Source organism: Aegilops tauschii, chromosome 4 (genome assembly GCF_002575655.3).
Source record: "Aegilops tauschii subsp. strangulata cultivar AL8/78 chromosome 4, Aet v6.0, whole genome shotgun sequence".
Lineage (NCBI taxonomy): Eukaryota > Viridiplantae > Streptophyta > Magnoliopsida > Poales > Poaceae > Aegilops > Aegilops tauschii.
The window spans coordinates 156,614,939-156,627,536 of record NC_053038.3 but is presented as its reverse complement, the minus strand read 5'-3'; the positions used below and the strand labels follow the sequence as shown (position 1 = coordinate 156,627,536).

The following is a 12,598-nucleotide window of genomic DNA, read 5'->3' as shown; positions in this document are numbered from 1 at the left end:
ATGCAAAAAACAGCAACTGGCACTGGGCACTATGCCAATAGGTTAGTACCAAAAAATGATATACAATGACTATAAAATGATTGTAAAACATCCAAGAATGATAATATAACAGCATGGAACAATCAAAAATTATAGATACGTTGGAGACGTATCACCGGTCCACCCACATATCAAATTATCAAAGTAACAAAAGTGAATGATATGAGCGTGATGAAAACTAACTTGACAGTAATTCCCATGTGTCCTTGGGAGCACTTTGCTTTATATAAGAGTTCGTCCAGGCTTATCCTTTGCTATAAAAAGTATTGGGCCACCTTGTTGCACCTTTGCTACACTTGTTACTTGTTACCCGTTATGAATTAAATGATCACAAAACTATCTGTTACCGATAATTTCAGTGCCTGCAGAAAATACCTTGCTGACCGCTTGTCGTTTCCTTCTGCTCCTCGTTGGGTTCGACACTCTTATCAAAAGGACTTTGATTGATCCCCTATACTTGTGAGTCATCAGCTTCTGCTACTGAAGATCGTCAGGCTGACCATGAGCTGGAGCACATCAACCCGAAGGGTGCAGGCGTTGGCTTATAGGAGAAGATGACTCCTAAAAACTTTGTTGAAATATTGAGCCCAGATGTGGCTATGTAAGAGCATCTCTAGCAGACCCCATATAATTCCGACCCGCATAACGTGTTTACAGTTCGAGGAGGAACTGTTTTGCGAGACGAAATCGTGCGTGGCAGAATAGACCCCATATATGAAACTGCATAATTAAAATAAACTTTCACGGGAGAAATTACAACCACACTGATCATTCATAGTTTATCACATACTACATGATCATACATACATTCTACTACTACTACTACTACTACTACTACTACTACTACTACTACTACTACTACTAGAGGGGGTGGGGATCAGCGGGCTCGAGGCGCCTGCCAAAATGGACGAGATTGCGGCGGCGAGGCCGACGCGGTGGAGGAGCTCAGTCCTCCGCGTCGGAGCTGACGTGGTTGACGTACTTCTCCCTCTGCTCCTCGTGGATGCGCCGCCACTCGTCATGCTTGTCCTTCGCAGCGAGGTTGGCCGCGACCGCCTGCTTGAAAAGGAGGTCTTTGAGCTCCTCGTCGTGGCGGCGGCACTCCTCCTCCTCTCGCAAGCTCTGTTCAGCAATGGCGATCGCGTCGACATCGCCGATGAAATCTTTGGGCCCGACGATGCCTCGACGTGTAATCTCCTTGGGCTCCTGCTTGACAGCGACGAGCTCGCCTTCCTCTGGCTCCTGCTCGACGGCGATGAGCTCCGCCCACTCCCTCTTCACGGGGGAAGAGCCGTCGGGGAAGAGGAAGAGCCTGCGGCCGAGGAGGGCGTCCGCCCGTGCTGGCGGTCGTACTCCTTTGTCTCGTGACAGGGGAGCGACGCCGGCGGCCGGAGGCCATGGTTGGTCCACTTCTTGGCCGCGCGCTTCCTCGCGCCGCCTGCGCGCACACACCGCTCGCGCTCAGGGTCGTCGCCTGACCAGAGCTGCGGCCAGAGCTCAACATACGGCCCCACATGGCGGTCGGAGGCAGAAGTGGGCTCACCGGCGGCGAGAAATGCGAGGGAGGGAGTGGGGAATTGCGGCAAAATGCGGCGGCGGGGGGATAGGGTTTTGACCCGTATCTGCCTCGTAAACCCGTAGTTATATGGCTTCCGGGGTGAGGTTTGCGGGCCGCGGTAATTTCTTTTACGGGCCGGGCGAGTATACGGGCTCTGTTTTGGCCAGAAAATTGGGTCGAACCCGTATACTCGCCGGAATTATGTGGGTTCGCATGTTATACGGGGGTCTGCTAGAGATGCTCTAATAGGGTAGTTCAATACTCTACTTCATCTGCAATGTCGTGCGCTTAATACTTGAAAATATTTTTGAGCTGGTGTGGTGTTTTGTTAACCCGCCCAATTCTCTTATGCTTGAGTATGCATCTTCTTACATTGATGAGGAATAGTTGATAATCTAGGACCTTGAATCATTACTTTGATACTTGGCCATTGTAGTGGTGACGATAGATAATAACCCGGTGTGTTGTTGAATTGGGCGACTCATGGTCTTGCCCTAGCCATTGCACTTTGGTCCCACCGAGTTTGTATAATCGGTCTCATCGGAAAGCCTAACGGTCAAGTCTTTTGCACTAGTCGGTCTCACCGTGATTTTCATGTCGGTGTCACTGAGTTGGGTCAAAGACTTGTAACGGTTGGATTTTTGGTGCTGCCTATTTATGCCCTTCCACCTCCACCTTCTCTCTGAGAGAGCCATCAGAACGAAACACAACTTCCACCATTCATTTTCTGAGAAGAGAACCACCTACACATGTGTTGAGACTAAGAGATTCCATTCCAACCATTTGAACCTTGATTTCTAGCCTTCCCCAAGTTGCTTTCCATTCAATACCCTCTCATACCAAAGCCAAATCGTGAGAGAGTGTTTGAGTGTTGGGGAGACTATCACTTGAACCACAAGAGCAAGGAGTTCATCAACAACAACACTGTCTATTACCGTTTTGAGAGTGGTGTCTCCTAGATTCGTTAGGTGTCACTTGGGAGCCTCCAAGATTGTTGAGTTGAACCAAGGATCTTGTAAGGGCAAGGAGATCGCATACTTCGTAAAGATCTAGCCGAGTGAGGCTAGTCCTTCATGGACGTAAGCCATCATGGAATAGGCAAGGTTGCTTCTTCCTGGACCCTTCATGGGTGGAGCCCCCCGTGGACTCTCGCAACCTTTACCCTCCGTGGGTTGAAATCGCCATCAATGTGGACGTACAATAGCACCACCTATCGTAACCATGCCAAAAATCATTGTGTCTTCATTGCGTTTGAAATCTCCAATCCCTCCTTTACGTTCATATGCAAAGTCTTTACTTTCCGCTGCACAATTCTTAGACTTGCATGTGTAGGGTGTATTTGACTTGGTAGAATTGCTAAAACTTTCCTACAACTAAAATTGGGGAAATTATAAGTTTTATTTGGTCAAGTAGTCTAATCACCCCCCCCCCCTCAAGACATACTTTCCATCCTACATTCTCCCGTGTCCTCAAGAATAAAAGTAACTACTCACAAATCATATTCATGTTCAAGATCAGAGGTGTATTGAATATGCTTGAGGATCTGAACATTTAATCTTCCACCAAATAAACCAACTAGCACCAAGAACAAGATGTAATCAACACTACTAGCGACCCACATGTACCAATAAGAGGTTTTGGGACAAAGATTGAATACAAGAGATGAACTAGGGTTTGAGATGAGATGGTGCTGGTGAATATGTTGATGAAGATTGGTCCTCCCGTGATGAGAGGATTGTTGGTGATGCGATAGCTTCAGTTTCCCCCTTTCGGAGGGAAGTATCCCTGATGGAATCGCTCCACCGGAGAGCAAAAGTGCTCCTGCCCAGGTTACGCCTTGAGACGGCGGCGCTTCATCCCAAAAGTTTTCCTCTTATTTATTTTTCTAAGTCAAAACCCCTCATATAGTAGAGGATGGGTACTGGAGGCTAGCTGTGGGACCGACAAGGCATCAGGGCACACCTGGGGGGGTGGTCGTGCCCTGTTGCCTTGTGAGCAGCTGGTGGCTCCCTCTGGTATTTCTTTGCTCTGCTATTTTTTATATATTCAATAAAAATTCTCCGTGAAGTTTCAGGTCATATGGAGTTCTGTAGAATAGTTATCTGTGTTGTAGCTTTTTCTGGTCCAGAATTCCAGCTGCCGGTAATGTCACTCTCCATGTAAATCTTGCAAATTAAGAGAGAAAAGGCATTAGAATTGCATCATAAGGTGGAATAATGACAAAAAGAAATACAAATAACAGTAGGAAATCATGATGCAAAATGGATGTATCACTCGCCGGGCCGCCGCCCATATTCGCCGATTCCCTTTCGGCTGCCGCTTCGAATCAAAACTTCTCCGGCGGTCCGGCTGCTGTAATGCCTTCCACGGCGAGGTCGTGACTGGGCTAGGCTTCTTCCTACCTAAGACCCCTCACTAGAGGTAGGGGAGGCGCGCCACGCCGCCCAACGGCCGCTTGCCTCGACCGTTCTTTCCGCCGCGCGAAGCCAGCCGTCCGCAGCGCCGAGCTCCAGCTTTCTTCTCTGCCGAGCCGTGGCCGTCTCCTCTGCTGAGCCATCACCGCCGCCCGCACCCGCCACCGCCGAACGGATGCCCAACCCGCAGCCGGCCGATTTTGTCCACCCCGCCAGCAAGGTGTTCGACAAAATTCCCCCAGGTAAAAAATGATGAAAATTGACAGTTTCTTTGTTGGGGTTGGAGCGGTAGTTTGACAGTGATTGTCTGCATTGTAGATGAGCTCGTTTGACTCCTCTTTCATGGACGATTCCTCGTCGGGTGAGGAATTTGATTTGAACGAAGAAGAGGACATTGCTATCCTAGTGGCGATGCACAAGCGGAAGAACCCGAAGCACGGCGGTTCCGTGTATGGCCGTGCGTTCATTCGGAGAGAACGGGTTGAGGCGCACAAGAGGTTGATGTGAAACTATTTTGGTTCAGCACCCATTTTTCGGAGAGGTACTTCCGACGCCGGTTCAGAATGTCCAAAGACATGTTCATGCACATTTGCAATTCCGTGAAGCAGCATGATCGATCCTTCGAGCAGAGGAGGAATTGTGCCGGGTTGCTTGGACATAGGACCGAACAGAAGGTCACTGCCGCTTTGCGCAAGATGGCCTAGGGTGTTCCGCAGACTACATTGATGACAATTTGGTGATGGCAAAGAGCACTTCTATCTTCTATGTCAAAGAATTTGCGAAGCCTATGGTAGAAGTGTTTGGTGCAGAGTACTTGAGAGCACACAATGCTTAGGACACTCAGAGGTTGTTGGAGATGAACAAAGCTCATGGGTTTTCAGGTATGCTAGGGTTCGTCGATTGCATGCATTGGAAATAGAAAAATTGCCAAAAGTGGCATGGACAATTCAAGGGGCGTGGGAAGGATGCCACTATCATTCTTGAGGCCGTTGCCGATCAAGAAGCATGGTTTTGGCATCCATATTTTGGGATGCCTGGATCTTGCAATGACATCAACGTGCTCGACCGGTCACCTCTTTTTGCCAAGTTAGCAAATGGAGAAGCATCACCGGTGACCTTCGAAGCAAATGGCCGCACATACAAATATGGGTACTATCTTGCGGATGGGATCTACCCGAGGTGGAGTACTTTTGTTAAGCCAATTGCAAAAACCCCAAGGTAAGAAAGAACTCGTCTTTCACAGTGCACAAGCGGCGGCTAGGAAAGATGTTGAGAGGGATTTGGATTTTGCTATCCCAATTTGCTATCGTGCGAGGACCATCTAGATTCTGGGATCAAAAACCCCTTTGGTATATCATGACTACTTGCATGATCGTGCATAACGTGATCATTGAGAATGGGCGTGGATAGAATTTACATTACACCTTCTATCGCTTGACGGGTGTACGCTTTATGCCGATGAGAAGAGAGGAGCGAATCAAACGCTTAATGAAGGGGTACAATGAAATTAGAGACTCTGATGCATGAGATCAACTTCAGAAGGATTTGATGGAGGAGTATTGAAAATGGCATGACGAAAGAGCCGCCTAGTTTCATTATTTCTTTGTTGTATTGTGCAAAACTATGTTTTATGTGTGTTGCATTTGATCTTGTGGATTTGATGAATTATGTAATAATTTGATACTGTGGACATGTAAAACTTTTAAGTTGTTCTCCGATTGTTTTATTTCAATTTCTGTGACTGAACAGCAGCCGCGCGGCTGTCGGCAACTTTTGCATCTTCATTTTGCATCACCTATTGGAGTTGCACTTTTACATCTCCGTTTTGCATCATTCATTGAAGTTGCTTTTTTGAAGATGCAAAAAGCACTTTTTAAAGATGTAATTTTTTTGCGGGTGAAGATATAATTTTTTTACATCTCATGTTTTACATCTGCGAATTTGCATCTTTTATTGAAGATGCTCTTATGCGCGACCTTAATCCTGTTCCAGTTGTTTCGAAAAGCAAACACCTTTCACTGTATAAAAAACGTGTGTGCTTTCTGATCAAAAAAAAAACGTGTGTGCTTTGGCCACGTTTGATCAAAGTTGAAGGAGGGGCTTACCGCAGATTTCGCGCCAAAACACCCCAGCAGCTCCGTTGCTCTTCCCGCCACCGCACTCTCTTGCGCGCTCCAAAATAAGATCGCCATCGTTTGCAAGAAACAATAAACCTAGGGACTAGAAAAAGAAGAATAAAACATCTTTAACGTGCCGACGAGGAGCAAAATCTGCTTGACGATATGGATCGGCCCAGGAGTTGCGCCTCGACGGATTAGACAAAGCAAGTAAAAGATCCAATATTCCATGGGGACGGAGCCGCGAAATGATTCTTCATACAAATGTAGGAATGGATTTGGTTGATTGGTTCTACTTTGTTTTCTCACACGCCATGGATTTGACCTCTCGATGAATCGGCAGCGGCGGCGGTGTCCATGCCCCGTAAAAACGGCTGCGGTGCTGGCGACAAGTCATCGCGTGAGAAGGGCGACGATCTGGTCTCCCCGAGAAGCGTCCTCGAGGGATGCACGACGTCGAGCGATGTTGACGCCGCCGCAATGACGGACGAGACGATGGGGTCGTCGACGACGAAGACGGGCGTTGTCGCCGCGCCGTCCACGCCCGCGCCGCCGCGAAACGACGGGCTTCCGGCCGCGTGGAAGGGCGCCATGGAGGCGTGGAGGTCAAGGACCAAACGCCGCCTCTCCAGCGGCATCCCGTCAACCATGTCGTCGAAGCTCAGGAGCTTGAGCATCCGCGGCAGCAGCAAGTGGCGGTGGCCGTCGGCGGGGCAGGTGAACGTGGAACAGCACGACCTGTGCGCGCTGAGGCTATCCTTCCGGACCTTCTCGCTGTCGGAGCTGAGGAAGGCCACCCGCAACTTCAGCAAGGAGAACGTGGTGGGCAGGGGCGGTAACGCCAAGGTGTACCGCGGCCTCCTGTCGGACGGGCAGCTGGTCGCCGTGAAGAAGCTGTCGGCGACCGAGAATGACCGCATGGAGAGCTTCCTGTTGGAGGTGGGGCACGCGGTGAACGTACGCCACCCGAACGTGGCGAGGCTGGTGGGCGTGGGCCTGGAGGGCGGCGAGCACCTGGTGTTCCCCTTCTCCCGCCTGGGATGCCTCTCCCGCAGGCTCCACGGGGGCTCCGGCGAGGAGGGGGCCATGCCGTGGGAGGCGAGGTACAAGGAGGCGCGGCCAGCGGGCTAGAGTACCTCCACGAGCGGTGCGCCCGGAGGATCGTGCACCGGGACGTCAAGCCCGCCAACATCCTGCTCAAAGACGACTACGAGCCACTGGTAACCAACATTGGACTACATTGCATATTTGTATTACGTCTTGTCTGTGTTAATTTGTTTTTGTGTGTGTTAATTTGGCTGTTATTCCCGTGCGTGCTTCTTCAGATATGTGACTTTGGGCTAGCAAAGTGGCTGCCGGCCAAGCTGACGCACTACCAAGTGACCATCTTCGAAGGCACATTTGGGTCGGTCGGTCTGTTTGTCTATCTCATTCACAATCACGCTGATGCAATTTCAATCATCGTCAATAAATTGACTGCTTTGGGATCGAGTTTAAGTAACACGGTCAGGTGAATGAATGAATTAAATCGTAGTACTATATATGAGATGCTGATGCATGTAGATGTACAGGTACGTGCCGCCCGAGTACACGACGCACGGGATCTTCAACGAGAAGACGGACGTGTTCGCCTTTGGCGTCGTGCTGCTCGAGCTCCTCACCGGCCGGCGCGCCATCGACGGCAAAAACCACTGCCTCGTTGCATGGGTCCGCTTGTTTCCAGCGTTCAAAATAACATGGACGTGCATCCAACAGCTTTCATCACCTTTGATGTTTTAATTGTGGGTAGGTACGATCCTTCCTCAGCAGCAAGGACGAGGTCTTGAAGATGGTCGACCCCGCTCTAGGAGGTCGATACGACGTGGAGCAGCTCCGCCGCGTCACGCACGCCGCCCAACTCTGCATCCACACCTCGCCGGCCCAAAGGCCACGGATGAGCCAGGTATTCCCTCCTTTCTTTCCGATTTATTAGGTCCACTTGACTAATGGACTGCATAAAACTCTACTATATAATTTGGTTAATATTAAAATATGAGTTACATATATCATAAATTTTAGCATTACAAAATGTGAGTCCTTTAATGGTACATCAAGTGAATTTGGGCCATTTATTTATGTGATTCAGCGACCCAGATGTCATAATACTAAAGCAAAATTCGGTTATTATATTAGTAGATGATACCCCGCGCGTTGCTACGGGAATTGGTTGCAATATATTTCAATGCTATTTGGTTGTGCGAAATATAAATATTTAGATTATTAATGCCATAACCAAAATAATACATGTGACTTGTTATATTTGATTATGTATAGTTGTAAAAACAATTGAATATAAGTAGAATAATAGAAAAAAAATCCCACGCATGATTACATGTGGTGATGGGTCTTTTCCTATGCATAGTTGCATGTTGAGATGTGATTTATTTCATTTATAATTGTATGGTGATGTGGCAATGATTACATGTTGATATAAAAAAGTTAGTAGGAATGGCCCTCTTAGGTATATAGGATAACCGATTCTTATAATTTAGAGGAGTAAACAGCCTCTTATCTTCAACTCCTTATAGTAATCACATCTCTAACGGTGGCCGAATCTAACTGATTCCTTAAATTTAACTCAAACGAATTGGCCCCACGTGAAAATCTCTCTTCATCTTCTTTTTCATTCTTTTTGTTCTTTCTTCCGGCGCGACCAGCTAGAGTTCTCCGTCTACAGCAACAGCGAGTGATGTAGCTAGGCGGTGTATACATACGCGCCCATGGCGTCAACGACAAGGATGAGGATGCAGAAGAAGATAATTGTGTGGAAGAGAATGGCGATGGCGCTGCTAGCCATGTTGTCGAGCTCCACCACCCTGGTCCTTGGTGGTGGCTGTGCACGCACACACAGCAGCAGCACATACATGCATACACGCACACGCAGCAGTAGCACATACACGTAGCAGTAGACACCTACACCATGTACGATGCCTGCACAAGGTTGCATCTTTCGAGCCACGCGCATATGCGCTCTTTTGCGTCGCTCGAGCCTAGCTCAGAAAGAGTGGCCATTCAGTTGTTCCTCCTCAACCTGGCCTGGTAGTGCTTTAAACATCGTGCATGCCAAGATTCTGGTGCAGCCCAGCCTACTAAACATCCAATTTTGCACCGCCCGGACTTGGTTGGGCCTCCTGCAGACTACCAAACGCATTATAAATGTACTCTGCCGGAAGACACACGCGCGTACATGAGCTAGCTTGGTCGATTCTCGGCTGCACAAGCACGCACCTACGCACAAGGGAAAACTCATGTATGCGAAACATTGGAGTGACGGAGAACTTGCAGAGCTGCAAATGTACACGATCGTGGAGACGAGGCCGCCACGAGTTGTGAGTTTGATGGCAACGACGTTGGTGTAGGGTGCCCATCCTTGGGCTCGACGGAGGCGGGAGTGTGCGGCATGTGAGCTGTGAGCAAGCGGCTGGCTAGCGGAGGCGGAAATACGATGTCGTGGATGGCCATATGCATCAGATTAGTAATTTGGTTCATTGTGATTAAAATTGCCAACCTGTTCTTGAACCCTTTGATCAACTTAATACTACAAGTCATATTGTGTAGTATGATGTACCATAAAAAAATCCCAAAAAGATACCATTCAAAGTGTTTATTGGTATATATTTATGATATACAACATGTATTATGTTGGTCAAATTATCAGTCTACAACACACGCGTGCGCGTGCACACACACACAACCCCTACGTCACTCCCCCGCAGGGTGTCTCGGGTGGCAACCAGATCCACTCAGCCTCGTGCACCCGTTTCCCCTCCTCCTCGCTGAGCCGGTGGTCACCTCCCGAAAAGGCCGGGCTGGTCATGACGGGGATTCACCCTTCGCTGCTGCTAGGCTCCTCGGAGGGCCTGATCGTGGTAGTTGTTCGTCGGCATATGGTCGGCTAGCGGTGGTGGTTGCATCGGGGCGGCAGACCTGGGCCTGGCAAAGGCGACCTTTCACTACTAGGAAAAAACCCTAGTAGTAGAGTGGGTTTTGAGGCTATCAGCAGCGCGGGTGACCGCGCTACTACTACGGCGCTACAGCCAACTGTTAGTAGTAGCGCGGTCTATACCCACGCTACTACTATTGACTATATCAGCAGCGCTTTTCAGGAACGCGCTACTATTAATTAGCTGTAGCGCTTTCCTAACCCCGCGCTGATGAGGACATAGACCAGGGGTAGGGTAATAGGCCTGACCTATACGTCCTACCTAAGGTCCTTGTCCTAGAAGCAAAGAGGTTCAAGAGTAAATAAAGGGGCCCAACAAAGGTATCGAGTGCAATCCACTCGACCTACCATTCACTCGGAGACCCCTCCCCCCCTTATTTAGGTCACTCGACCACTAAACCACTCGACGTGCAGAAGACCTAAAGCCACTCCGCGCAGCAACGGTCGGGCATTTACCCTTAGACTTAATAGTCATTTATAGCACTTTACTACGGACGTTACCTGTAACGCTCCTTCTTTATGAACATTGAACCCTATGTAACGGAGGGGAGCTGGGGTCCTGGCGCACTCTATATAAGCCACCCCCCTCCTCTGGGACAAGGGTTCGCACCCCCTGTAACACACACGCATATAATCCAGTCGACCGCCTCCGGGCTCCGAGACGTAGGGTTGTTACTTCCTCCGAGAAGGGCCTGAACTCGTAAAACTTGTGCGTACAACTTCTTCATAGCTAGGATCTTGCCTCTACATCCCTACCCCCCATTCTACTGCCAGACTTAGAACCACGACAGTTGGCGCCACCTTGGGGCAGGTGTCTTAGCGACTTGTTGGAGAAGTTGCAATTTTTCCGATCCCCATCAGCATGGTTTCAGGCGGAGGATTGGCCGAGGGCCGCGAGATCCGTCTCGGCGTGCTCGTGTTCGTCGCCGACGACTCTGCTTGGCTCCAAGAAGCTCCACTCGACGTCGAGGCGCTCCCCGTCCGCGGGGCAACGCACTTTCGCGCGTGCGTCCGCTGCGTCCTCCTGCGGCAACCGTCGACCCAGTATCGGTCGGCTCCTGTGGCGTCTTCACTCCCTGCTGTTCGCCGGCACAAGCGTTCCGGTCGGTCAAGGCTCCAGCGGTGGGTGATGCACGCGATGGCTCGCCAGTCGGCCACCCCCCAAGTCGCGGCAATCGATCCCGACGAAACTCTCTATGGCCTGTTCGACTGGCTCCGTTGAGACTGCATCCGAGTGCGACAACAGTGACCCCGCGGCGGAATTCCTGATGGTCAACGGACCGCGCAGTCCTGCTGGCTTCCCCCGCGACGTCGGTGGTGATGGCGGAGGCGATCCGTCGCGTGTCCACGAGGAGTACCGCCCCGAGCCCCTCTCTTCACATCAGAGGGAAGAGCTTCGCCGCCGTAACATGGATGCACTTCACACTCCTATCGTTGGAGAAACCCCCGAGGCCCAGACCATGGAGGAGGCGCGCCTGGCCAACTTGGCTGAGCGCACTCGACTGGAGAATCTCCAGCACGCACTCGACGAGCGTGCTCGGCAGCGAGTTCCTGAATCCAGTCGACGACAACTTTTTCCGCCTCCAACCCAGGTATATCGAACTCTGATCCAGAATCTCACAGCTGCTGCCCGAATAGCAGAGTCGATTCAGCCTTCCCAGTCGGAGGCTGGTAGAGGTTTGATGCAGATCCGGGCTTTGCTCCGGGCGGCGGGGAAGCAGAACACAGAAGTGTCACAGTCTCGGAATAGGATTCATAGTAGATCTCTAATGGCAGACACAGTTCAGTCGGCTCACAGCCCAAGATCGCCTCCAAGGCGTGAGGGACGTGGAGATCGACATGATTAGTACAGAAACCGTGAGCAGTATGATCGTCGTCGAGTACCCATGCCTCCCCCAAGGAGTGGGTCATACACGCCTCGGCAACACGATGACAGACGCCCTCACAGTGGTGGGCGAAGGATTCCAGTCGACCCCCGGGAGCCGGGCTTTGACGCGAGATCCATTCTCGTTCAAGGTCTGGTTGACAGGAACAGAGCACACAGAGATGGCCACGATAGAGATTACCCGACCGGCAGCAGGGTGCATGTTTCAGGTCCCGAGTGTTTCAGCAGAGCCATCAGAGTTGCACTGATTCCTCCCAACTTCAGGTTGGCGACTGGAGTCAGCAAGTTCACTGGTGAGTCCAAGCCTGACACTTGGCTTGAGGACTACCGAGTGGCTGTGCAGATTGGTGGTGGCAATGATGAAGTGGCCATGAAGCACCTTCCTCTGATGTTAGAGGGCTCGGCCAGAGCGTGGTTGAATCAGTTAGCACCTGGCAGTATTTATAGCTGGGAAGAGCTTGCCCGAGTGTTTGTCAGAACATTTGAAGGTACATGCAAACGGCCAGCAGGGCTAACAGAGCTACAGTCTTGTGTGCAGAAGTCGAATGAAACTTTGAGAGATTATATCCAGAGATGGACCACGTTGCACCACACGGTGGAGAA

At 50.3% G+C, this 12,598-nt stretch overlaps 1 protein-coding gene across 1 annotated transcript; it reads left to right on the top strand.

Annotated features, from left to right (window-relative positions):
- The first annotated feature begins 6,608 nt into the window (after nucleotides 1-6,608).
- Nucleotides 6,609-10,140, top strand: LOC109732178 (receptor-like cytosolic serine/threonine-protein kinase RBK2). Its single transcript, XM_073497350.1, has 4 exons — nucleotides 6,609-7,231; nucleotides 7,700-7,835; nucleotides 7,918-8,070; nucleotides 9,826-10,140. Exons 1-4 carry the CDS (start codon nucleotides 6,609-6,611, stop codon nucleotides 10,138-10,140), a joined length of 1,227 nt encoding a protein of 408 aa, XP_073353451.1.
- The last annotated feature ends 2,458 nt before the right edge of the window (nucleotides 10,141-12,598 follow it).